This window comes from Passer domesticus, chromosome 12, assembly GCF_036417665.1.
Source record: "Passer domesticus isolate bPasDom1 chromosome 12, bPasDom1.hap1, whole genome shotgun sequence".
Classification (NCBI taxonomy): Eukaryota; Metazoa; Chordata; class Aves; order Passeriformes; family Passeridae; genus Passer; species Passer domesticus.
The window spans coordinates 14,002,349-14,026,987 of NC_087485.1; the positions used below are offsets into that span (position 1 = coordinate 14,002,349).

General features: G+C 45.4%; 2 protein-coding genes across 10 annotated transcripts; one reads left to right on the forward strand and one right to left on the reverse strand.

Annotated features, from left to right (window-relative positions):
• Window positions 1-869: 869 nt before the first annotated feature.
• LOC135279302 (protein C19orf12 homolog) lies at window positions 870-20,039 on the reverse strand. Of its 9 annotated transcripts, none has more exons than XM_064386592.1 (8): window positions 19,918-20,039; window positions 19,332-19,433; window positions 14,607-14,783; window positions 10,911-12,295; window positions 9,857-9,940; window positions 9,638-9,745; window positions 4,903-5,076; window positions 870-1,946 (listed from the first exon to the last, which is right to left on the reverse strand). In XM_064386592.1, the coding sequence occupies exons 2-4, from the start codon at window positions 19,354-19,356 to the stop codon at window positions 12,033-12,035; spliced, it is 465 nt and encodes a 154-aa protein (XP_064242662.1). In that variant the 5' UTR covers window positions 19,357-19,433; window positions 19,918-20,039; the 3' UTR covers window positions 870-1,946; window positions 4,903-5,076; window positions 9,638-9,745; window positions 9,857-9,940; window positions 10,911-12,032. The 9 variants fall into 9 exon arrangements, with proteins under 9 accessions (XP_064242662.1, XP_064242661.1, XP_064242664.1 ...); XM_064386591.1 differs by having other exon boundaries at window positions 9,638-9,771; XM_064386594.1 differs by lacking the exon at window positions 9,857-9,940 and adding an exon at window positions 19,549-19,803 and having other exon boundaries at window positions 19,918-20,017.
• A 3,382-nt stretch (window positions 20,040-23,421) lies between these two features.
• LOC135279712 (pleckstrin homology domain-containing family F member 1-like) lies at window positions 23,422-24,537 on the forward strand. Its single transcript, XM_064387164.1, has one exon. The coding sequence runs from the start codon at window positions 23,977-23,979 to the stop codon at window positions 24,535-24,537; it is 561 nt and encodes a 186-aa protein (XP_064243234.1). The 5' UTR covers window positions 23,422-23,976.
• Window positions 24,538-24,639: the final 102 nt, after the last annotated feature.

Here is a 24,639-nt window from a genome sequence, read left to right on the forward strand (position 1 = left end):
TAAATACTATTACAGATTAACTGGAACCTCAATTTTTCCTATGGCCTGCTTTACAATCAGTTGTCCCCTCTGTTCATTCTGGGTTTGAACAGCATACGATGCCAACTCCATCCCACCAGATCATTCAATCATCTGTCACTGCTAGCAGTGTGTTGTTTTGGAAAGACTGAATTTCTGAAATAACCAGAAGATTTCAAATGAAAATAACTGAATTCATAAAACATAGTATTTTTAAATGGATATAGTTTGTAAAATCTTTTAAAATATGCAGTCTGTGTCATCTGCCAATGGAACTGAAACCCCACTGATTTCAGGCATGGCATTATGAAACACTGACAAGGTTAGAAGTACTCACTTACCATTCTTTTTCACCTCCTTTTCACATAACTGAAAAAGTGTTACCAAATACTGAGAACAATCATTGCCCTGCATGCCACCGAATTTCTCAAAGGCAAATGGTACCTGCAGAAGTAAATTAATCAAATGCACACAACAATAGCTTCTGGGTTAAAACTTTACCATTTAAACATTAACTTATAAAAAATCTCATCACACAAACAAACAGATCATTATTATAGGCAAAAAATTAACTTGGCAGAACAGTTTCAGTTGTGTCTTTACAAAACAAGAAGGCACACCTGCACATCTTCCTACCTACAAACTTCTCTTAGAGTGCCTCGAAACCCAACGTGACCAACTGGCTGGGCCATTCAGCCCCACAGCATTTGTGCTCTCAGTAACAGTGCAGCTGGCACATCAGCCCAGCCCAGCAGCACTGCTGCTGCCAGCTGCTGGCTGCCCACTGCAGGCCTGCCTGAGCTCCTCAAGGGTTCCTTCCATTTCAAGCAACACACAGATCAAGAGGTGGCTTCTTCTTAAGATTTTAATGAAAACCAAGGACCAGCTGTACAGACTGAAAAAAGAAACCAATGCTCAAATGACAACCTTCATCCTGGGGCTCACACAAAACTGGCAGATTCAGCTCCCCATGTTTTTGATGCCACACCCTCCCATCCCAGGGCACAGGAACCTGGTGAAAATTGAATTGAAAGTGTTCACAGTTTCTTTTCCTGTTTCCTGAAATCTTGTTTAATTTGCTTCCCTTCTTACATAAAAAGATAACTCAAGAATTACAATAAAAAAGAGACAAAGTATGGACTGAGTCTTTTGAGTTCACAGTAATTTACTTCCTTATAAAACCTTCCTTTGCAGGGCTGAAACAAACAACAGGTAAAATTCTTCAAAGTGCCCCAGCTGCTCTGGCACTTTACATGTCATTCCCAGGGGAAAAAAATTAAAGCACTTCAACAAATAGAATCAAGTCTCCAAAATAAAACAAAAGGACTTTGAAAATTTTCACAAGTGACACATTAGCCTAGGAGCAGCATGATTCCCTTCAGCAATTTGAACTGGTCCTAGTGCAGAGCAATCCAAAACTTCATAGCAGGTCAGTGTCAGGATAATGCAGTAACCTAATACTATGCTTCCAAATCCACACGAATCAAAAATGATAACAATAATGATAAGAATTTAAAAACCCTCAAACACCAAAACTGAACACGCCAAAATTTTTTAGATCAGCATATATTTGTAGTTATTACTGAGCACTACCAATTGTTGTGTTGAAGATTCACAATTATGGGAGTAAAATGCAATTCCAGTATAAAAATTCTGCTCTGGAAGGGATCATTTTCCGTATTTTACTCGTGCTCCTAAATCCTTGGTCAGGAAAGTGGTCAGCACTCCTAATACCTTGTCTCTGAGAATAGAATTTGACATTACAAGTTTAATCAGCTGATGAGGACCAGTCCAGTGAAAGTACTTGACAACAGCCATGGCTTCAGCACAGAGTTTCTGCTTCTTCGCAGCGCTCAATTCCATTAAAATCTGAGGGACTGACTTGCACTCTTCAGAAGTCCTCGTTCCTAGCAATCCCCCCAGTGCTCCTCCAAGGAAACAAAAAAAAAAATCATTAGCCTTTAGCAGTTGCAGCGGTGGCTGGCCTCAAAGGACGTCCCAGCTAGCTGCGGCCAGCACCGCCAGCAGCACGGGGACACTCTCCCGATCCTGGGCTCGGTCAGGAGAGCGCCTAAGGCTTTCTCCTTGAAGGATGAGGATCCACAGTGAAAAGGCTGCTACCCAACAGGAGACAAAGAGACGGACTCCAGCTGTGGTTAAGTCCAGATTTAATAACTCCAGGTGATCCAACCGCTGAAGACCCCGAACAGGGGTCAGACATGAGTTTATAAGGAGGGGAGGGTACAGACATGGGCTCTGGTCTTCAGCCAATGGAGGGAAAGGTGGGAGTGAGGAGAGGTTAACAGACATAACAGGTGAACCAATACGGGAAAGCCTGGGGAGGGTCCCTGGCCCCTGAGCCAATCACTCGACACCGTAGCTGGAAGATTCTAGATGGAAAGGTTGGGCCACTGAGTGACGGACAGGGCACCAGGGAGGGATTAAGGGATAGATACATTGGTTGTCAAGGGTAACGGGGAGGAGAAAGATTAAACTGAGGGGGCAATCAAGGAGAGGGATAACCGGGGCAGAACCATTACAACCAAAAGGGGTACATGGAATGAACCAATTTACAACTTAATAAGAAACACACCACAACAAGCAGTTAATGTTAAAGTCTGGAATTCCATCCACAGCCTTCACCAAAAATGCTGCCACCGCGATCAGAAACAAGACAGGGTTGTGTATGTGTCTGATTTAACTAGATTTATACACAAAATACAAAGCATCAAAAAGGATTTTAAAAGCTCTTTACATCCACAGCAACCCTAAAGAAACCCTTTCTGCAATCAACACTAACAGCTTCAAGCCAGAAACCAGAACCAAAACACTCCCTGGGACACTGGCTCAGGGGAAGCTCGACTGCTGAAGAAAACCTTGCCCAAGGAAAAGAGCAGAGCAACAACTGCCTCAGCAGTGTCATCATCTCTTACTAGATACTCCCAGAGTGGTCAAAGCTTTCTGCTTCTTGAAGAGTCACCCACTGCAGTGTCCCACACACCTGAAGCCACCCTGCAGGTGCTCAGAGACCAAGCCCATCAGACACATGCAGGCTTTCATCTACCAGGGGCACAGCCCACCCTCGCCAGGAGGACAAGACATGCTGGGCTGAGTGGAAGGCCCCAGGTTATCAGGATGACAGCAGAGGCACGGATCTACAGCTGATGGGCCCCTGGCTGCTGAGAAAGCAGCCCAGCAGCCCTGCAGGGCTCCCCTCCAGCAGCAGTGTGAGTGCAGCACAGCAATGCACAGGGCAGCACTGCCCGCAGCACACACGGCCTGGGATGGATGGACAGATGGAATGAAGCAAGGAGAGAGAGAGAGAACCCTGCCAATGGAGAGGTGGCAGAACTGACCCTGCCACCAAAACTGCCACCCCCAGAGACTCTTCCTAAAAAGTCATCTAGGCACTCACAGGGCTGCACTTTTTCATTAGACAAAAACTCTTCATTTGCAGCTTTTACTCAGTGAGCAATTTTTCCCAAGACAGCACAGAAATACTTGAAAGCTGATAATGGCTGAATTCATCTTCAAGGGACTTCCATGAGAACATCAATAACTGATTTAGGGGCACTTAATGCAAAAGCCACTAGAAGCATTGATGTCTAAGCTCCTTGTGCATTGAGACAAGATTTATTTCATGATCACACTTTCGCCTCCAGGCAGCAAACCCACAGCCCACTCTGCTCAGGGCAGGCAGTCCTGGGGAAGCACGAGGACTGGAAGCTTCTGCAGCAATGCTGCACCTGGCAGGGAACTCATCCTCATTCCTGGTGCAGAGCAGCAAGAGGGACAACCCTGGCACCCAGTCCCACACCTGTCCTGGCTGTCAGAGCAAGTGAAGGTGCACTTGATTCCGAATGTCCCAACTGTCCTAAACTTATCTGGCTTATTTACGCCTCCAATTATAAAATTTAAATGAGAGGGTTATGATTTAGTGACACTGTAATTGAGCTGTGGCTCATAGTTTAGTTAGTACTTATTACTCCTATTATTTATGCTTATTAATGTGTACTTTCAGTATAAGGTAATAGGTATTCTTGTTCCAGTGACTTCCTCAGTGGTGGAAGAACATCAAGATTGACTAGGAGACATAATGAAAGCTTAAACAAACACTTAAAAGAGAAAATGCATCCATTAATAACTTGAGTATTTCTCTTCATCTGACTCAAGAATGAGGCCACTTACATTATTACCTTTACTTCAGATTTTAAGCTTACAAATTCCTTACAAAAGCTTAATTTCCCTTCTTTGTTCCTGATAGCTTCAGTCATACATGTGTCCACATACTATTCTGGCTATTAACTAAGTTTTGTACCTGCACTAGGAGTAAATACACAGCTTCACTTTGCACTTTCTCTTATCACTGCTCACAAATTATTGCCTAGTTTTTGTAACTCACCCTGGTGGAGGCACACTGCAATTCACTCCAGCATCAGTAAGCCTGTGCAATTCCTGCAACTGCTCACAGGACATTGAACATTCCTGGGCCAGGGCCCACATGCCTTCAGCAACAAGGCAGCTTTCAAAATATTCAACTCTTAATTCCATTCTTACAGAGGAGAAACAATTCTGTACTATTAGACTTTGGCTTTTCTGTAACTGTCCTTAACAAGAAGAAAAGCAAAGCGACAGGGAAAAATGAATCCCAGTGGAAAACCCCCAAGTTCACCCAGACATAGATATCAGGAGCTTTTAATAGACAGAAATAAGCATCATTTTTAGTGAGAAATGATCCTGCCCCGTGCTAAGGCTTATTCACCCTGCCCCTCATGGCAGCAGGAAATCTCAGCCTTGAATGCCCCTTTCCTTCAACCCACACCATCTCATTTCTTCCCTCAGGGATTTAACCACTCTCCTGTTCCTAAATCCAAGCACACTTACCTGCAGCCAATCCAACTGGGCCAAACAGCACCCCACCTAAAAGCATAGATGCACCTGTGACCACAGCTGCTCCCCGCGTAGAACGTTTGAAAGCTGCATACATTTGATGCACAGTGGCAATGTGGATGAGAAGATCCATCATATCATCAGCACGGGCTGTCTCCTCTCCAAATTCTGGAAAAGATGTTTTATGTTATCTTCTGACCACTGCCACCAAGACTCAACATAGCTGCTAAATAATTTTTGTGTAGAACAAAACCCTAGTGTATCTAGTAACTGCTTTCTCTTTTGATTACAGAAGACCAGACCCTACAGTGAGTGTTGAAGGTTACTGGAACAGCCAATTTGCAATGACACTTCAGGTCTCATGTTAAACCAAAAAGAAACCCGAAAAAAACCCCAGGGTTTGTAACAAATTCAGAGATTCTATAGGAACAAATTCTTTAGTACATTGCTGTTGGTCTAAGCAATTCCCATGTTTTCAGCATCACACACAGCTCTGGGAAAAAGACAAGAGTTTCACTCTGCCACAGCTAGCAGATTATAATTGACTAATCTGTCAGGTAGCTTCTCATTGTCCTCATTTTTACCACAAGTCAGTCAATTATTTTCACATATCAGATATTCTCCCTGTTTGGTTCCATGTTTAAACACTTGCATGCAGATTTCTGAAGGCAGGAGGCTCTGCAGCAACCAAGAAGTGCCTGAGAAGTGTCGCAGGACAGACCTGGTGCTGGGACATTGGGTGCTCAGGTGCTCTGCAGCCAGGCCAGCACAAAGGCAGGGCTGGGTGGATAAGGCAGTCAGCACTCAGAGCACAGATGCCACGAGAGTCTCATGGAGGAGCAGGCAGAGACACAGGAGCCCAGCGTGTGCAATGCTGCCACATGTCCTCAGCAAGGGACACAGACCTGTCCCTGACAACAAGCACCCTGAGAGCAAAACTTCTCCCCCTCATTCACTTGCTGCTGCTGCTGCTCACTACAGAAATCCCACTCTGCAGAGCAGCTGAGGAAAGAGCTTCCAGGGATAATGAAAATGAACAGAAAAGCATTCAATGGGATGAAAAATAAAATCACATCTACACAAGTTGCAGATTTCTCATTGCACATGTAATGTCAGCACTATAGAACAGATCAGCATTTGGGGGTTTTCAGACCCTAGAAAACCTCTTGTCCCAGTGTGTGCAATACCATCTCAGCCCAGGCCAACTGGGCTTTCCTGAACAGATCAGAAATCTTTCCTCAGAGTCTTTCCTGAATACATCTCCCCAAAGCAATGTGCAAGTGGAGTTGTATCTCACGAGTTTTCATATTAAAAATGAACTACTGCAAGAGAGAAAGCTTTCTTTTGCACCAAAATGGCTGACTGCAAATCACCCATGGCACTGCAGGAGCCAAGCACTGCTGGCACTGAAGAAAGCTCTGGCTTTTGGGAAGGGACCACCTATGCTCCACAGCTGCAAAGAGGCACAGCAGGATGTTCATCAAGGAGTTGATTTCTGTCACTCCTTCATTCATCTTTGTGCCAGTCTCAAGGGAACATCCAAGCTCACCATTTTACCACAGCTGCTTTTGGGTTCTTGGCAGGCTGATGACCCAGCAGTGGCTCAGAGTGGCAGAGTGTGCTGGTGAGTGAGAGCAGAGCCACACACTCTGCTCCCAGAGTTACAGATTATCTCATTCCAGAGGGCTCAAGCTCCAAGGCATGAACAAATGGCTGCTCTGCCTGTCCTAGAGCAGTGGGGAAAAACTCCAAAATATACAACTGGAACAGCTCCCACTGCCAGGCCTGGAAAAGGACAATTAAGTGTTTCTTTTCACCTTTCTAAGCAAAGGTGAGCAGCTGTCCACTCAGAGTGCCATTCACACAGCCCTGAGCAGGCTGAAGGGCTGCAGGATTCACTCCCTCCTCTCAGACACTGAGCTGTGCTTGTGCTTCACCTCTGTGCCATGTCTCAGACTAACCCAAAGTGCTGAAAACCATTTGCATCTCCTCTCGGGGTTAAATTCAGTCACACAAAGCCCTCCAGGATGGAGGCTCTGCAGCACGGTGGGATGACACAAGCAGGAGAGCTGACAGCCCAGGGCTCTCACTGATGGTGAGATAATCAGCTTTGTCCCCTCAAACTGAAGGAGTGCTACCATTTCCTAAGGCAATCTCATTGGAGCAGAAGTGCAAGGATGCTCTGTGTGCAGACACACCTGCAGCTGCAGCACCAGGTTCCAGCACTGGGTTGAAGCTGGCTGCCCAAAGTCACCTGCACTACTATCCTCCACAGGGCCAGTACTGCGAGGTGTCCTCATGGTGACATGGCAAAGGTGACACAGTGGCACAGTCCAGACAGCCATGATACACAAAATAACACCATACAACGTCAGAAGGCTTCAAGCAGGTCTTCTTTCTTGTTCTTCCTCAGCACAGCCTCTGATCCCCTTCACCTCACCTGCCTTACACCTGTGTGCCCTCTGTACCCTCTGTGATTGTCACTACACCTGGGCACTCCAGGTCTCATTGCCTTCAGTGCTGTTCACCTGCTCTGTGCAGCTGGAGCTCCTCAGGGATGGGGCTCAGCCACAGCCCCACTCCCAATCACCACAAACTCTGTACCTAACACACAGTGCAAAGGTGACCAGCTACCCTTGGCTTCTCTGGATAAATAAAACACTCCTCAATAACTCACTTCAAAGTGCAGTTGACTTAAAGCTAAAAAATATCCAGGCTACAAGGAAAGTGGTAGCAACACTGCTGGCTGGTGTTGTGTGAGTTAGTGGCAAGCAAATTTGCAACTCATTAATCAGGCTCCAGATAAAGGAGAAACCTACTGACACTACCGAAACTGAAAGTAGTTTTTCCATACTAAATTACAGATATTTTCACTCTTCCCTCAATTCCCCCAAAGGAAACTTCCACTCACAAAATTAACGTTTTTTTGGGCTATTTTGGCTTGACTGAAAAGGGTTCTTGGCATAGCAGAATGGGTCCTGCTTAATTCTGGATGTGAGCATCACACTCAAAACTCTCAAAGACTTCACAAGGACCACTCATTTCTCTACACTGTTACAAGTATTTCCAGGATCTCATCATATTCGCTATAATTTAGTCCTGCAGAAAACATTAGTGAACACTATAACTGAGGCACAACAAATACAAGGGGTTTAGTAAAACTGTACATACAGAACACTAGTGGGAGCCACTGAAACATAAACCATATCCTAACAAGGAAAGTAATCCCAGATTCCTACATTTCGCACAAAGAATTATTAATTCCTTGAAAAAACTCAATTATGTTCCAATTAAGAATCCAGATGATCAATCAGGCAATTTTCACTGACCATGTATTTATTTATCACACACCACAGGCCATTAAAGGGTATTTTGACAATGCACTAACAAGTCGCAACAGAGACATCACAAAAGTATTTAACCACTTTTAGGACAAGCAGCCCCTACCAAGAAAACAAATAACTGTCAGCAGCCGGCCAGCTCGCTCAGGAAATCAAAGAAAAGGTTTATAAAGCTCTGCAGCTGCAAAGCTCTAACACCTCACACAGTGCTGGGGTCTGTGAGAAGCCAACTGCAACAACGTGGAGTTCAAAGTTACATCTGACATCAACCTACTGATCAGAATCACAAACAAGCAGAAGGTGAAGACAGGCATGTTGCAGAATGCCACTGGTGCTACAAAGGAGCAAGGATCCTAAACCAGGACAGCACAGAAGGAGCTGTAAACTTTATGTGTTAGAGGAACAATCACGTGATAGCCAAAAACATTTACAAACTCTGATGGTGTAACTGAAAGCAACTTAATGTGCAATTTGATTCTAGCAACCAGTTGTTCCCTACTGAATTCACCCAAGCATCAGGAAACACCAAAATTGTCAAACACTGGCTTTGGTCTAATGAAGGGATAGAAATGTCAACATCCATAAAACTGTGTGCAGCTTCCAAAGGTGGTAATTCCCCACAGCTCCCACTGACTTCACATGGTACTGAGACTCTTCAGCAACTCAAGAGAAAACCAAACCCAAGAGTTCCAGAACATGAAGTTGCTGAGAAATCAAGCTCTGTTGTGCAATGGTTTTGTTCTACTGCAGTTTGATGGCTGCTTTCCTTGTCTCTTTGTGGTCTCCCCAATACTCATCCCAAGTCTTAGATTCTGTACTTCACTTGATGCTCCCTCCCTCACTTTCTCCCCAAGGACAGGGAACAAAGTGAGCAATGCTCCTGCTCTCCCTCTCCAAAGAGATCATGTTCCAACATCTCAACCTTGAGCCTACAGCCAGCAGGTTTCCTTCAGAAGAAAAATGCCACAGAAAGAATTAAAACAACAACATCATCCCCAACTCACTGAAAGTCCTGCTAACACAAACAGCAGCAGAGGGTTCCCAGGTGACTCAGTGGTGTGAGCCTCACTTCAGCTGCTCCCAGGGTAACATTCCCATCTCATCAGCCTCCTTCCCCTTCACCAAATGATGACTTCAGACAAGCCAAAGCCCTTCTAGCCCTGCACTCACTATCCCACTCAGAGAACAATGAGCCTCTTCCCAAATGCCCACACAGGAGACATTCCCAGCAGCACCCAGCCTGCCCCACCACTGAGCTGTCCTCACTGCTCCTTACAGCTTCTCATGGAGGGAACTGAGGGAACATCTCTGCCACGAGCACAGCACAAATCCCACCCACACAGCACATTCCAAACCCACTGAGAAGATGCACACATAAATCTTCTTACCTGTGCCTGTCCATATCATGGGGGATGCCATATGGTGATGAACAAGAATGGGAGGTGACAATTTCTTCTGTCTCAGCTGTACAGTGACAGCTCTCTATGAACTGCAACCTTTCATAAGAAATATGGTAACAGCACTGGAGAAAATCCAAACACAAGGCACTCACACACTGAGACAGACTGAAGAACACAACTTCACAAACAACAGAGTGCAAACATCACCTGATTGATTGAACAGGCCAGAAGTCCATCAATAATTTCAATAACAGCTGGTGGACAGACAGGGACTCAAGATCCTGAGCCCACCTGCAGAGGAGCACTATCTCATTTCTGGTCCCCACACATCCTGTAAGCACCAGCAGCATCTGGCTCCTAAACCATCACTTTCTGAAAATCCTTCCTTTACAGCCTGGTCTTCTGCTGTAGAGGTACTGAGCACAGCACATGGTGGTGATATTTTCAAAATCTGAGCTAAGCCTGTGTCCTCGATTAGGGCCTGTGAGAAATCTGGGAGAAAACCTCCAAAGGGCCCCACCCAGAAAGCAAACCCACACAGCCCCTTCCCCCCACCGCTTCGGGATGGATTCCTCGGAGAGAAGTGGAAAGAACTGTTTATTTAACAAGCAAAACACCCCCAGCACACAGAATGAACAATAGCAGATGACAACACTTTCACTGATCTGAAAAGGATGACAAATTCAGAAAGCCTTTCCTGGGAGTGGTCGCTCTGTTGTCGCTCCCTCCGGCGCTGGGGATAGCTGCTGCAGCCACCAGATGTAAACTCTTGGTGTTTCCCAGGTCCCAGTCTGGAGCAGGTTTGAATGGTTCCAAAAAGGGAAGGGAAAAACAGTCCAGGGAAGAAAATCTGGACCGCTTAGCTGAACTAACTAACAGAAGCAAAAAGCAAAAGCAGAGCAGGGGCAAAGCAGGAGCGAAGAAGGAGCAAGAGCAAAGCAAGCAGCAAAAAGCAAAGCAAAAAGCCAAAGCCTCACTACGTACTGCCCTGTCTCTGTGTCCTGCCAGCCGTGGGGGAGCAGGCTGATAACAAACCAAAACAAACCTTGCTCTTCAGAGCCAGTCTTGAAGGCACAGTACATAATATCCAGCACTAACAGAACACACGACTGGGGATACAAGCATCATAACCTCACCCTAGGACACCCTGAAAATTAAAGATGTTTTCCCTGACCCATTGCAAAAACATTAAAAATCATCTTATTAAACACAAATTGGCATCCCGGCACCCCTAAATCGTGCAAAAGATTTTTTAAGTTACCTTTTGACCACTGCAACCAAGAGGAAACCTAGCTGCAAAATGAATCTGGGGGAAAAAAACCCTATTGTGCAAGGCAAAACAAGAAGAAGTAGGAAATGCTTTCAATATTAATCATCAGAAGACCACCCCTTTCAGGAATTGCTGAAGTTTACAGGAAATACCAATGGGATCACATGATAGAGCAATAAAAAAATGGGTTTGTAACAAATTCAGAGATTCTACAGGATCAGATTCTTCAGTACGTTGCTGTTGGCCTGAGCAATTCCCATGTGTGTGCAGCATCACATCAATAGGAGGCTTCTTCTTAAGATTTAATGAAAACCAAGGACCAGCTGTACAGACTGAAAAAAGAAACCAATGCTCAAATGACAACCTTCATCCTGGGGCTCACACAAAACTGGCAGATTCAGCTCCCCATGTTTTTAATGCCACACCCTCCCATCCCAGGGCACAGGAACCTGGTGAAAATTGAATTGAAAGTGTTCACAGTTTGTTTTCCTGTTTCCTGAAATCTAGTTTAAGTATTTGCTTTCCTTCTTACATAAAAAGATAACTCAAGAATTACAATAAAAAAAGAGACAAATAAAGTATGGATTGAGTCTTTTGAATTCACAGTAATGTACTTCTTCATAAAACTTTCCTTTGCAGGGCTGAAACAAACAACAGGTAAAATTCTTCAAAGTGCCCCAGCTGCTCTGGCACCTTACATGTCATTCACAGGGGAAAAAAATTAAAGCACTTCAACAAACAGAATCAAGTCTCTGAAATAAAACAAAAGGACTTAGAAAATTTTCACAAGTGACACATTAGCCTAAGAGCAGCATGATTCCCTTCAGCAATTTCAACTAGTCCTAGTGCAGAGCAATCCAAAACTTCATAGCAGGTCAGTGTCAGGATAATGCAGTAACCTAATACTATGCTTCCAAATCCACACGAATCAAAAATGATAACAATAATCATAATTATTTAAAAACCCCCAAACACCAAAACCGAACACCCCAAAATTACTTTGATAAGCATATATTTGTAATTATTACTGAACACGTGAAATTGTTGCATTGAAGATTCACAATTATGGGAGTAAAAGGCAATTCCAGTATAAAAATCCTGCTCTGGAAGGGATCATTTTCCATATTTTATTCGTGCGTCTAAATCCTTGGTAAGGAAAGTGGTCAGCACTCCTAATGCATTGTCTCTGAGAATAGAATTTGACATTACAAGTTCAATCAGCTGATGAGGACCAGTCCAGTGAAAGTACTTGACAACAGCCATGGCTTCAGCACAGAGTTTCTGCTTCTCAGCAGCAGGCAATTTCATTAAAACCTGAGGGACTGACTTGAACTGTCCAGAAGTCATCCATCCAACCAAAACACCCAGTGCTCCTCCTAGGAAACAAAAAAGAATCATTAGTCTTTCGCAGTTAATGTTAAAGCCTGGAATTCCATCCACAGCCTTCACCACCAATGTTCCCAACACGATCAGAAATCAAGACAGAGTTGTGTATGTGTCTGCTTTAACTAGATTCATACACAGTATTCAAAGCATCAAAAATGATTTTAAAAACCTCTTTACATCCACAGCAACCCTAAAGAAACCCTTTCTGCAATCAACACTAACAGCTTCAAGCCAGAAACCAGAACCAAAACACTCCCTGGGACACTGGCTCAGGGGAAGCTCGACTGCTGAAGAAAACCTTGCCCAAGGAAAAGAGCAGAGCAACAACTGCCTCAGCAGTGTCATCATCTCTTACTAGATACTCCCAGAGTGGTCAAAGCTTTCTGCTTCTTGAAGAGTCACCCACTGCAGTGTCCCACACACCTGAAGCCACCCTGCAGGTGCTCAGAGACCAAGCCCATCAGACACATGCAGGCTTTCATCTACCAGGGGCACAGCCCACCCTCGCCAGGAGGACAAGACATGCTGGGCTGAGTGGAAGGCCCCAGGTTATCAGGATGACAGCAGAGGCACGGATCTACAGCTGATGGGCCCCTGGCTGCTGAGAAAGCAGCCCAGCAGCCCTGCAGGGCTCCCCTCCAGCAGCAGTGTGAGTGCAGCACAGCAATGCACAGGGCAGCACTGCCCGCAGCACACACGGCCTGGGATGGATGGACAGATGGAATGAAGCAAGGAGAGAGAGAGAGAGAGAGAGAACCCTGCCAATGGAGAGGTGGCAGAACTGACCCTGCCACCAAAACTGCCACCCCCAGAGACTCTTCCTAAAAAGTCATCTAGGCACTCACAGGGATGCACTTTTTCATTAGATAAAAACTCTTCATTTGCAGCTTTTACTCAGTGAGCAATTTTTCCCAAGACAGCACAGAAATACTTGAAAGCTGACGATGGCTGAATTCATCTTCAAGGGACTTTCATGAGAACATCAATAACTGATTTAGGGGCACTTAATGCAAAAGCCACCAGAAGCATTGATGTCTAAGCTCCTTGTGCACTGAGAAAAAAATATTTCATGATCACACTTTCTCCCCCAAGCAGCAAACCCACAGCCCACTCTGCTCAGGGCAGGCAGTCCTGGGGAAGCACGAGGACTGGAAGCTTCTGCAGCAATGCTGCACCTGGCAGGGAACTCATCCTCATTCCTGGTGCAGAGCAGCAAGAGGGACAACCCAATCCCACACCTGTCCTGGCTGTCAGAGCAAGTGAAGGTGCACTTGATTCCGAATGTCCCAACTGTCCTAAACTTATCTGGCTTATTGACCTCTCCAATTTTAAAAGCTAAATAAGAGGGTTATGATTTAGTGACACTGTAATTGAGCTGTGGCTCATAGTTTAGTTAGTACTTATTACTCCTATTATTTATGCTTATTAATGTGTACTTTCAGTATAAAATAATAGGAATACTTGTTCCAATACCTTCCTCAGTGGTGGAAGAACACCAAGCTTGACTAAGAGACATAATGAAAGCTTAAGCACTTAAAAGAGAAAATGCATCCATTAATAACTTGAGTATTTATCATCATCTGACTCAAGAATGAGGCCACTTACATTATTACCTTTACTTCAGATTTTAAGCTTACAAATTCCTTACAAAAGCTTAATTTCCCTTCTTTGTTCCTGATAACTTCAGTCATACATGTGTCCACATACTATTCTGGCTATTAACTAAGTTTTGTACCTGCACTAGGAGTAAATACACAGCTTCACTTTGCACTTTCTCTTATCACTGCTCACAAATTATTTCTTAGTTTTTGTAACTCACCCTGATGGAGGCACACTGCAATTCACTCCAGCATCAGTAAGCCTGTGCAATTCCTGCAACTGCTCACAGGACATTGAACATTCCTGGGCCAGGGCCCACATGCCTTCAGCAACAAGGCAGCTTTCAAACTATTCAACTCTTAATTCCATTCTTACAGAGGAGAAACAATTCTGTACTATTAGACTTTGGCTTTTCTGTAACTGTCCTTAACAAGAAGAAAAGCAAAGCGACAGGGAAAAATGAATCCCAGTGGAAAACCCCCAAGTTCATCAGGACATGGATATCAGGAGCTTTTAATAGACAGAAATAAGCATCATTTTTAGTGATAAATGACCCTGCCCCATGCTAAGGCTTATTCACCCTTCCCTTCATGACAGCAGGAAATCTCAGCCCTGAATGCCCCTTTCCTTCAACCCACACCATCTCATTTCTTCACTCAGGGATTTAACCACCCTCCTGTTCCTAAAGCCAAGCACACTTACCTACAGCCAATCCAACTGGGCCAAGCAGTGCCGCACCAACAATCATAGATACAACCGTGATCACTGCTCCCCGCTTAGAATGGTTGAAAGCCGCGTACATTTGATGCACAGTGGCAATGTAGATGAGAAAATCCATCACATCATCAGTACGGGCTGTCTCCTCTGCCTCTCCAAATTCTGCAAAAGATGTTTTATGTTATCTTTTGACCACTGCCACCGAGACTCATAGCTGCTAAATTAATTTGGGGGGAACAAATCCCTAGTGTATCTAGTAACTGCTTTCTCTTTTGATTACAGAAGACCAGACCCTAGAGTGAGTGCTGAAGGGTACTGGAACTGCCAATTTTCAATGAGACTTCTGCTCTCAGGTTAAACCACAAAAACAAGAATGGGTTTATAACAAATTCAGAGATTCTACAGGATCAAATTCTTCAGGACATTACTGTTGGCCCGAGCAATTCCCATGAATGTTCAGCATCACACACAGCTTTGTGAAAAAGACAAGAGTTTCACTCTGCCACAGCTAGCAGATTATAATTGATTAATCTGTCAGGTAGCTTCTCATTGTCCTCATTTTTACCACAAATCCATCAATTATTTTCACATATCAGTTCTTCTCCCATTTGTGTTCCATGTTTAAACACTTGCATGCAGATTTCTGAAGGCAGGAGGCTGTCTGCAGCAACCAAGAAGTGCCTGAGAAGTGTCGCAGGACAGACCTGGTGCTGGGACATTGGGTGCTCAGGTGCTCTGCAGCCAGGCCAGCACAAAGGCAGGGCTGGGTGGATAAGGCAGTCAGCACTCAGAGCACAGATGCCACGAGAGTCTCATGGAGGAGCAGGCAGAGACACAGGAGCCCAGCGTGTGCAATGCTGCCACATGTCCTCAGCAAGGGACACAGACCTGTCCCTGACAACAAGCACCTGAGAGCAAAACTTCTCCCCCTCATTCACTTGCTGCTGCTGCTGCTCACTACAGAAATCCCACTCCGCACAGCAGCTGAGGAAAGAGCTTCCAGGGATAATGAAAATTAACAAAATAGCATTCAATGGGATTAAAAATAAAATCACATCTACACAAGTTGCAGATTTCTCATTGCACATGTAATGTCAGCACTATAGAACAGATCAGCATTTGGGGTTTTTCAGACCCTAGAAAACCTCTTGTCCCAGTGTGTGCAATACCATCTCTGCCCAGGCCAACTGGGCTTTCCTGAACAGATCAGAAATCTTTCCTCAGAGTCTTTCCTGAATACATCTCCTCAGTGCAATGTGAAAGTGGAGTGGAATCTCACGAGTTTTCATATTAAAAATGAACTACTGCAAGAGAGAAAGCTTTCTTTTGCACCAAAATGGCTGACTGCAAATCACCCATGGCACTGCAGGAGCCAAGCACTGCTGGCACTGAAGAAAGCTCTGGCTTTTGGGAAGGGACCACCTATGCTCCACAGCTGCAAAGAGGCACAGCAGGATGTTCATCAAGGAGTTGATTTCTGCCAGTCCTTCATTCATCTTTGTGCCAGTCTCAAGGAAACATCCAAGCTCACCATTTTTCCACAGCTGCTTTTGGGTTCCTGGCAGGCTGATGACCCAGCAGTGGCTCAGAGTGGCAGAGTGTGCTGGTCAGTGACAGCAGAGCCACACACTGCTCCCAGAGTTACAGATTATCTCATTCCAGAGGGCTCAAGCTCCAAGGCATGAAGAAATGGCTGCTCTGCCTGTCCTAGAGCAGTGGGGAAAAACTCCAAAATATACAACTGGAACAGCTCCCACTGCCAGGCCTGGAAAAGGACAATTAAGTGTTTCTTTTCACCTTTCTAAGCAAAGGTGAGCAGCTGTCCACTCAGAGTGCCATTCACACAGCCCTGAGCAGGCTGAAGTGCTGCAGGATTCACTCCCTCCTCTCAGACACTGAGTTGTGCTTGTGCTTCACCTCTGTGCCATGTCTCAGACTAACCCAAAGTGCTGAAAACCATTTGCATCTCCTCTCTGGGCTAAATTCAGTCACACAAAGCCCTCCAGGATGGAGGCTCTGCAGCACGGTGGGATGACACAAGTTGGAGAGCTGACAGCCCAGGGCTCTCACTGATGGTGAGATAATCAGCTTTGCCCCCTCAAACTGAGGGAGTGCTACCATTTCCTAAAGCAATCTCATTGGAGCAGAAGTGCAAGGATGCTCTGTGTGCAGACATGCCTGCAGCTGCAGCACCAGGTTCCAGCACTGGGTTGAAGCTGGCTGCCCAAAGTCACCTGCACTACCATCCTCCACAGGGCCAGTACTGCGAGGTGTCCTCATGGTGACATGGCAAAGGTGACACAGTGGCACAGTCCAGAGAGCCATGATACACAAAATAACACCATACAACGTCAGAAGGCTCCAAGCCCCTCCCTCTTCCTCAGCACAATCTCTGATCCCCTTCACCTTACCTGCCTTACACCTGTGTGCCCTCTGTACCCTCTGTGATTGTCACTACACCTGGGCACTCCAGGTCTCATTGCCTTCAGTGCTGTTCACCTGCTCTGTGCAGCTGGAGCTCCTCAGGGATGGGGCTCAGCCACAGCCCCACTCCCAATCACCACAAACTCTGTACCTAACACACAGTGCAAAGGTGACCAGCTACCCTTGGCTTCTCTGGATAAATAAAACACTCCTTAATAACTCACTTCAAAGTGCAGTTGACTTAAAGCTAAAGAATAGCCAGGCTTCAAGGAAAGTGGTAGCAACACTGCTGGCTGGTCATGTACAAATTACTGGCAAGCAAAACTGTAACTCATTAATCAGGCTCCAGATAAAGCAGAAACTTACTGGTACTCCCGAAACTGAAACTAGGTTTTCCATACGAAATTAGTGATCATTTCACTCCCCTCTCAACTCCTCTAGAGGAAATTTCCACTTGCAAAATTAACGTTTATTTGGGGTTTTTTGGCTTGACTGAAAAAAGTTCTTGGCATAGCAGAATGGGTCCTGCTTAATTCTGGATGTGAGCATGACACTCAAAACTCTCAAAGACTTCACAAAAAGCACTCATTTTCTCTACACTGTTACAAGTATTTCTAGGATCTCATCATATTCACTATAATTTCGTCGTGCAGAAAACACTAGTGAACACAGCACCTGAGGCAGAGCACATAAAAGGTTGGCATTTCTTTTAACTGTACATAGAAAACACTAGTGTGAGCCACTGATACATAAACCATGTCCTAACAAGGAAAGTAATCCCAGATTCCTACATTTCGGACAAAGAATTATTAATTCCTTGAAAAATTCAATTATGTTCAATTAAGAATCAGGATGATCAAGCAGGCAATTTTCAGTGACCATGTATTTATTTATCACACACCACAGGCCATTAAAGCGTATTTTGACAATGCACTAACAAGTTGCAACAGAGACATCACAAAAGCATTTAACCACTTTTAGGACAAGCAGCCCCTACCAAGAAAACAAATAACTGTCAGCAGCCGGCCAGCTCGCTCAGGAAATCAAAGAAAAGGCTTATAAAGCTCTGCAGCTGCAAACCTCTAACACCTCACACAGTGGTGGGGTCTGTGAGAAGCCAAGTGCAACAACGTGGAGGTCAAAGTTACATCTGACATCAACCTACTGATCAGAATCACAAACAAGCAGCAGATGAAGACAGGCATGTTGCAGAATGCCACTGGTGCTACAAAGGAGCAAGGATCCTAAACCAGGACAGCACAGAAGGAGCTGTAAATTTTATGTCTTAGAGGAACAATCACATGATAGCCAAAAACATTTACAAACTCTGATAGTGTAACTGACAAGTAACTTAATGTGCAATTTGATTCTAGCAACCAGTTGTTCCCTACTGAATTCACCCAAGCATCAGGAAACACCAAAATTGTCAAACACTGGCTTTGGTCTAATGAAGGGATAGAAATGTCAACATCCATAAAACTGTGTGCAGCTTTCAAACTGTGTGCAGCTAAGTCCCCACAGCTCCTACTGACTTCACATGGTACTGAGACTCTTCAACACCTCAAGAGAAAAACAAACCCAAGAGTTCCAGAACATGAAGTTGCTGAGAAATCAAGCTCTGTTGTGCAATGGTTTTGTTCTACTGCAGTTTGATGGCTGCTCTCCTTGTGTCTTTGTGGTCTCCCCAATACTCATCCCAAGTCTTAGATTCTGTACTTCACTTGATGCTCCCTCCCTCACTTTCTCCCCAAGGACAGGGAACAAAGTGAGCAATGCTCCTGCTCTTCCTCTCCAAAGAGATCATGTTCCAACATCTCAACCTTGAGCCTACAGCCAGCAGGTTTCCTTCAGAAGAAAAACGCCACAGAAAGAATTAAAACAACATCATCATCCCCAACTCACTGAAAGTCCTGCAAACACAAACAGCAGCAGAGGGTTCCCAGGTGACTCAATGGTGTGAGCCTCACTTCAGCTGCTCCCAGGGTAACATTCCCATCTCATCAGCCTCCTTCCCCTTCACCAAATGATGACTTCAGACAAGCCAAAGCCCTTCTAGCCCTGCACTCACTATCCCACTCAGAGAACAATGAGCCTCTTCCCCAATGCCCACACAGGAGACATTCCCAGCAGCACCCAGCCTGCCCCACCACTGAGCTGTCCTCACTGCTCCTTACAGCTTCTCATGGAGGGAACTGAGGGAACATCTCTGCCACGAGCACAGCACAAATCCCACCCACACAGCACATTCCAAACCCACTGAGAAGATACGCACATAAATCTTCTTACCTGTCTTTCTCTGTGTGGATGCCATATGGTGATGCACAAGAATGGGAGGTGACAATTTCTTCTGTCTCAACTCTCCAGTAACAGCTCTCTATGAACTGCAACCTTTCATAAGAAATATGAGAACAGCACTAGAGAAAATCCAAACACAAGGCACTCACACACTGAGACAGACTAAAGAACACAACTTCACAAACAACAGTGTGTGGGACAACATCACCTGATTGATTGAATAGACCAGAAGTCCATCAATAATTTCAATAACAGGTGGTGGACAGACAAGGACTCAAGATCCTGAGCCCATCTGCAGAGGAGCACTATCTCATTTCTGGTCCCCACACATCCTGTAAGCACCAGCAGCATCTGGCTCCTAAACCATCACTTTCTGAAAATCCTTCCTTTACAGCCTGGTCTTCTGCTGTAGAGGTACTGAGCACAGCACACGGTGGTAATATCTTCAAAATCTGAGCTAAGCCTGAAAATTAAATATGTTTTCCCTGATTCATTGCAAAAACATTAAAACTCATTTCATTAAACGTAAATTGGTAACCCAGCATCTTCAAATCTTGCAAAAAATTTTTTAAGTTACCTTTTGACCACTGCAACCAAGAGGAAACCTAGCTGCTAAATGAATCTGGGGAAACAAAACCCTACTGTGCATGACAAAACCAGATGAAGTAGTAAATGTTTTCGCTTTTAATCAGAAGACCGCCCCTTTTAGGAATTGATAAAGGTTACTGCAAATGCCAATGGGATCACATGGTAGAGCAATAAAAAACTGGGTTTATAACAGAGATTCAGAGATTTTATAGGATCAAATTCTTCAATACATTGCTGTTGGCAGGAGCAATTCCCACGTGTGTTCAGCGTCACACACAGCTCTGGGAAAAAGACAGAGCTTCACTCTGCCACAGCTAGCAGATTATAATTGACTAATCTGTCAGGTATCTTCTCATTGTCCTCATTTTTACCACAAATCCATCAATTATTTTCACATATCAGTTCTTCTCCCTGTTTGGTTCCATGTTTCAACACTTGCATGCAGATTTCTGAAGGCAGGAGGCTGTCTGCAGCAACCAAGAAGTGCCTGAGAAGTGTCGCAGGACAGACCTGGTGCTGGGACATTGGGTGCTCAGGTGCTCTGCAGCCAGGCCAGCACAAAGGCAGGGCTGGGTGGATAAGGCAGTCAGCACTCAGAGCACAGATGCCACGAGAGTCTCATGGAGGAGCAGGCAGAGACACAGGAGCCCAGCGTGTGCAATGCTGCCACATGTCCTCAGCAAGGGACACAGACCTGTCCCTGACAACAAGCACCCTGAGAGCAAAACTTCTCCCCCTCATTCACTTGCTGCTGCTGCTGCTCACTACAGAAATATTTCCCACTCTGCACAGCAGCTGAGGAAAGGGCTTCCAGGGATAATGAAAATGAACAGAAAAGTATTCAATGGGATTAAAAATAAAATCACATCTACACAAGTTGCATATTTCTCATTGCACATGTAATGTCAGCACTATAGAACAGATCAGCATTTGGGGTTTTTCAGACCCTAGAAAACCTCTTGTCCCAGTGTGTGCAATACCATCTCAGCCCAGGCCAACTGGGCTTTCCTGAACAGATCAGAAATCTTTCCTCAGAGTCTTTCCTGAATACATCTCCTCAGTGCAATGTGAAAGTGGAGTGGAATCTCACGAGTTTTCATATTAAAAATTAAGTACTGCAAGAGAGAAAGCTTTCTTTTGCACCAAAATGGCTGACTGCAAATCACCCATGGCACTGCAGGAGCCAAGCACTGCTGGCACTGAAGAAAGCTCTGGCTTTTGGGAAGGGACCACCTATGCTCCATAGCTGCAAAGAGGCACAGCAAGATGTTTATCAAGTAGTTGATTTCTGTCACTCCTTCATTCATCTTTGTGCCAGTCTCAAGGGAACATCCAAGTTCACCATTTTTCCACAGCTGCTTTTGGGTTCTTGGTTTTATAAACGAGAAGCTTGACTAGGCCAATTTTCAAACAGCAATCAATTCACTAATTAATATAGTAAAGTATGAGCAATACAGTGCTGGGTACAGTGGGGCAAGGTTTCCTTCCAACTGCACACTGATAGTTAAGGCTGACAGGTAATTATAGGGGTACTCATAAGCTTTCTCAGCAGTTTCTATTCCAAATTTTTACATCACAATTCTGTACACTATTGTGATTTAGTTTATCTCAAGTTGTATTCCAGAAAGGAGTATCCCCAGATGGTGGGGTCCAGCTTCCAAAAGCTGAAAGAAGTCTCCCAGCTGGTGAGGTCCAGATTCCAGATGTAGCTCCACCTATAGTCTGCAAGGACTATAAATCTCATAACAGTGATGTGCAGCTTCCCTTGGTCGAAACTATCAATCCTTGAGTTGATGTTCATCTTCCTTTCTCAAGTTGCTTTTCACTGTTTTGTTAAGGCATTGAGATAAGCATGTTTCCTTTTTATATATTCTAAAGCTATAGTTTCAAAGATCCTTACTACAAGCAATATCCTAATATTATATTTCAAAAGGTTATTATTGCAAAACTCTTTGAGGCTTAGCTACAAGCAGAAAGTTCTTGTCAAACAGCAACATCCTTAAAGCTCTAATCCAAATGCTCCTAAATCGACTTAAGACTTATAAAAGTTAATTGTGAACAAAGGATAGGTTCAAAGGCCTTCTTCCATGCTTTACTTCCTCAGTTATTCATTACAATTCATCTTTATAACTGTCCCATGATCAGTTTCCACACATATCACAACCACAGATACACACGTTGCCTGTATGTACCTGACAGGAAACACAGCTTTGCGTTTCACATTGGCAGGCTGATGACCCAGCAGTGGCTCATTGGCAGAGTGTGCTGCTCAGTGACAGCAGAGCCACACACTCTGCTCCCAGAGCTACAGATTATCTCATTCCAGAAGCCTCAAGTTCCCAGGAATGAATTAACACAACTTCACAAACAGTGTGTAAGAAGACCAGCACCCCATTGATTGGACAGGCCAGAAGTCCACCAATGGTTTCAATAACAGCTGGTGAACAGACAGGGACTCAGGACAATCCCACCTGCAAAGGAGGACTCTGTCATCACTGGTCCATACACATCCTGTAGAGCACAGCAGCATCTGGCTCCTAAACCATCAAATTCTGGAAATCCTACCTGCTCTCCCCCTTCCCTCCAGCCTCCTTGGCAGCAGGAACTCTGGGCAAGGAGCACAGGGATACCAGTGCACAGCAGCTCTGCATGAGTGCTCCCATCACCCATCAGCAGCAGCCAGGCTAACAACACATGGCCCTGTGATGTGCTTTAGGAATGTGCCCCCTGTTGACAGAGTGGCAAAACTATCCTTTGTCCCCTAAAAAGGAAAGAAGCACAGAAGTTTCTCTCATCGATTAGGGGAAAAGCCACCTCCAAGGACCCAGGAGACTTCACCTCAGACTTAAGGACACCCAGACGGACAGGAGCCAAAAAGTCCAGCCAGGGCAATTTAGTAGAAAAAGAAGAGAACAAAAGAAACTAACTGCTTTTGTCAGGTGTATTACCAGGAGCAAGATCTCTTGCACCTGGCTTGATTTTTCTGTTTGTTATTTTGCCCTTTTTTAAACCTTTTTGTTTCCAACACTACCACAGAAACCATCCTGCTGATTTTTATGCCCCCAAGAGTAGCTGAGCTATCTTGGGTATTATATAGGCCTCAGAGAGCTTATTAGATCTGGCTCCAGGAGGACACTATATCAATGTGCCTTGTGGTGGCTGACCACAAGGGGCAAGGAGGAAATCGACTGCCAGGGAGCACCTCCCTTACTGCAGACTGCCAAGAGCAAGCAGCTGCTTTCGCTTCAGGGTTGCCCTTACCTGGGCTTCCTGTTGGAACGAAAGCACAGCACAATGGCAAACCCCCAGACTGTGTGAGAAGGAGGGTGCAGAGGTGTGGGAGACATGAGTGTGCTCCCTTCCACTTCCCATTCAGCAGAGCTCACTGTTTTCAGAATGATGTGTCCTGAATTTGGAAGCATCATCAATCCTGGGATAACAGAGGAATGGCGTAGCTTCTGAGTTGGTTTATTCACATCATAGGGGCTTTTGTAATTTCTTTTATTTACCCTTTTTGTCATGCATGGAAGACCAGCAGGAACAAGTGATAGCACAGAGTTTGCTTTTGTTCCTGCCTCAGCTCTGGCCCAGAATGGAGCTGTGGGAGTGTGTGTCAGTAAGCAATCCTTGAGAAAGCAGGTGTGCAGTCAGAAGCAGGAGCCTTGCTCTCAAGACCCTTTTGTGCAGATCTATGGATCTGCATCAAGTCAGGTTCAGACCAAGCAGCTTTCTTTTCTAAGGGCACACAGGAAGACTGGTGAAAAGCACAACCAGGAACACCTGGCTCTGCCTTCAGGGGCTTCCATTGCTGCAAAATGAACCATCCCAGTCCAGCCTGGGCTGTTGCAAAATGGGGTCAGAAAGTTTGAAGATTTTATTTAGAAAGGTAACAAACCCAAGTGAGGAGTGCTCGTGAGATCACCTGTAGCCTCAGATTGCACCAGGAGCATCTCCCCTGTGCATCCACTGGCTGCTCACCCTCACCTGGTGCAATGTCTGCAGTTTCACCCCTTCCCTCTTTGTTTCCTCTCTTCAGAGGGAGCTGGCCATGGTGGACCATCTTGCAAACACGGAGATCAACAGCCAGCGCATCGCTGCTGTGGAGAACTGCTTTGGGGCTTCTGGGCAGCCCTTGGCCTTGCCGGGCAGGGTGCTGCTGGGAGAAGGGATTTTGACCAAAGAATGCCGCAAGAAGCCAAAGCCTCGCATCTTTTTCCTTTTCAACGACATCCTCGTCTACGGCAGCATCATCATCAACAAAAGGAAGTACAACTCCCAGCACATCATCCCCCTTGAAGATGTCACTTTGGAGACGCTGCCGGACACCTTGCAGATGAAGAACCGCTGGATGATCAAAACCTCCAAGAAGTCCTTTGTGGTGTCCGCAGCCTCCCTGACGGAGAGGAAGGAGTGGATCAGCCACCTGGAGGAGTGCATCAAGCACCTGCTGACCAAGACGGGCCGGCAGCCCTGCAGGGAGCCCGCGGCTCCCTGGATCCCAGACAAGGCCACGGACATCTGCATGCGCTGCACGCAGACCAAGTTCTCCACGCTCACCCGCAGGCACCGCTGCCGCCAGTGCATCAGCAGCTCCACGGGTCCTACATAACAAGAAGGCACACCTGCACATCTTCCTACCTACAAACTTCTCTTAGAGTGCCTCGAAACCCAACGTGACCAAGTGGCTGGGCCATTCAGCCCCACAGCATTT

Excerpts from the sequence above, each read along its gene's own strand:
- LOC135279712 (XM_064387164.1), top strand. The coding sequence starts at position 23,977 with ATGGTGGACCATCTTGCAAACACGGAGATCAACAGCCAGCGCATCGCT.
- LOC135279302 (XM_064386593.1), bottom strand. The coding sequence starts at position 19,356 with ATGGCATCCACACAGAGAAAGACAG. Across the intron at positions 14,784-19,331 it reads ATCCACACAGAGAAAGACAG|AATTTGGAGAGGCAGAGGAG; the intron begins GTAAGAAGATTT and ends CATCTTTTGCAG. Across the intron at positions 12,296-14,606 it reads CCCAGTTGGATTGGCTGTAG|GAGGAGCACTGGGTGTTTTG; the intron begins GTAAGTGTGCTT and ends TTTGTTTCCTAG.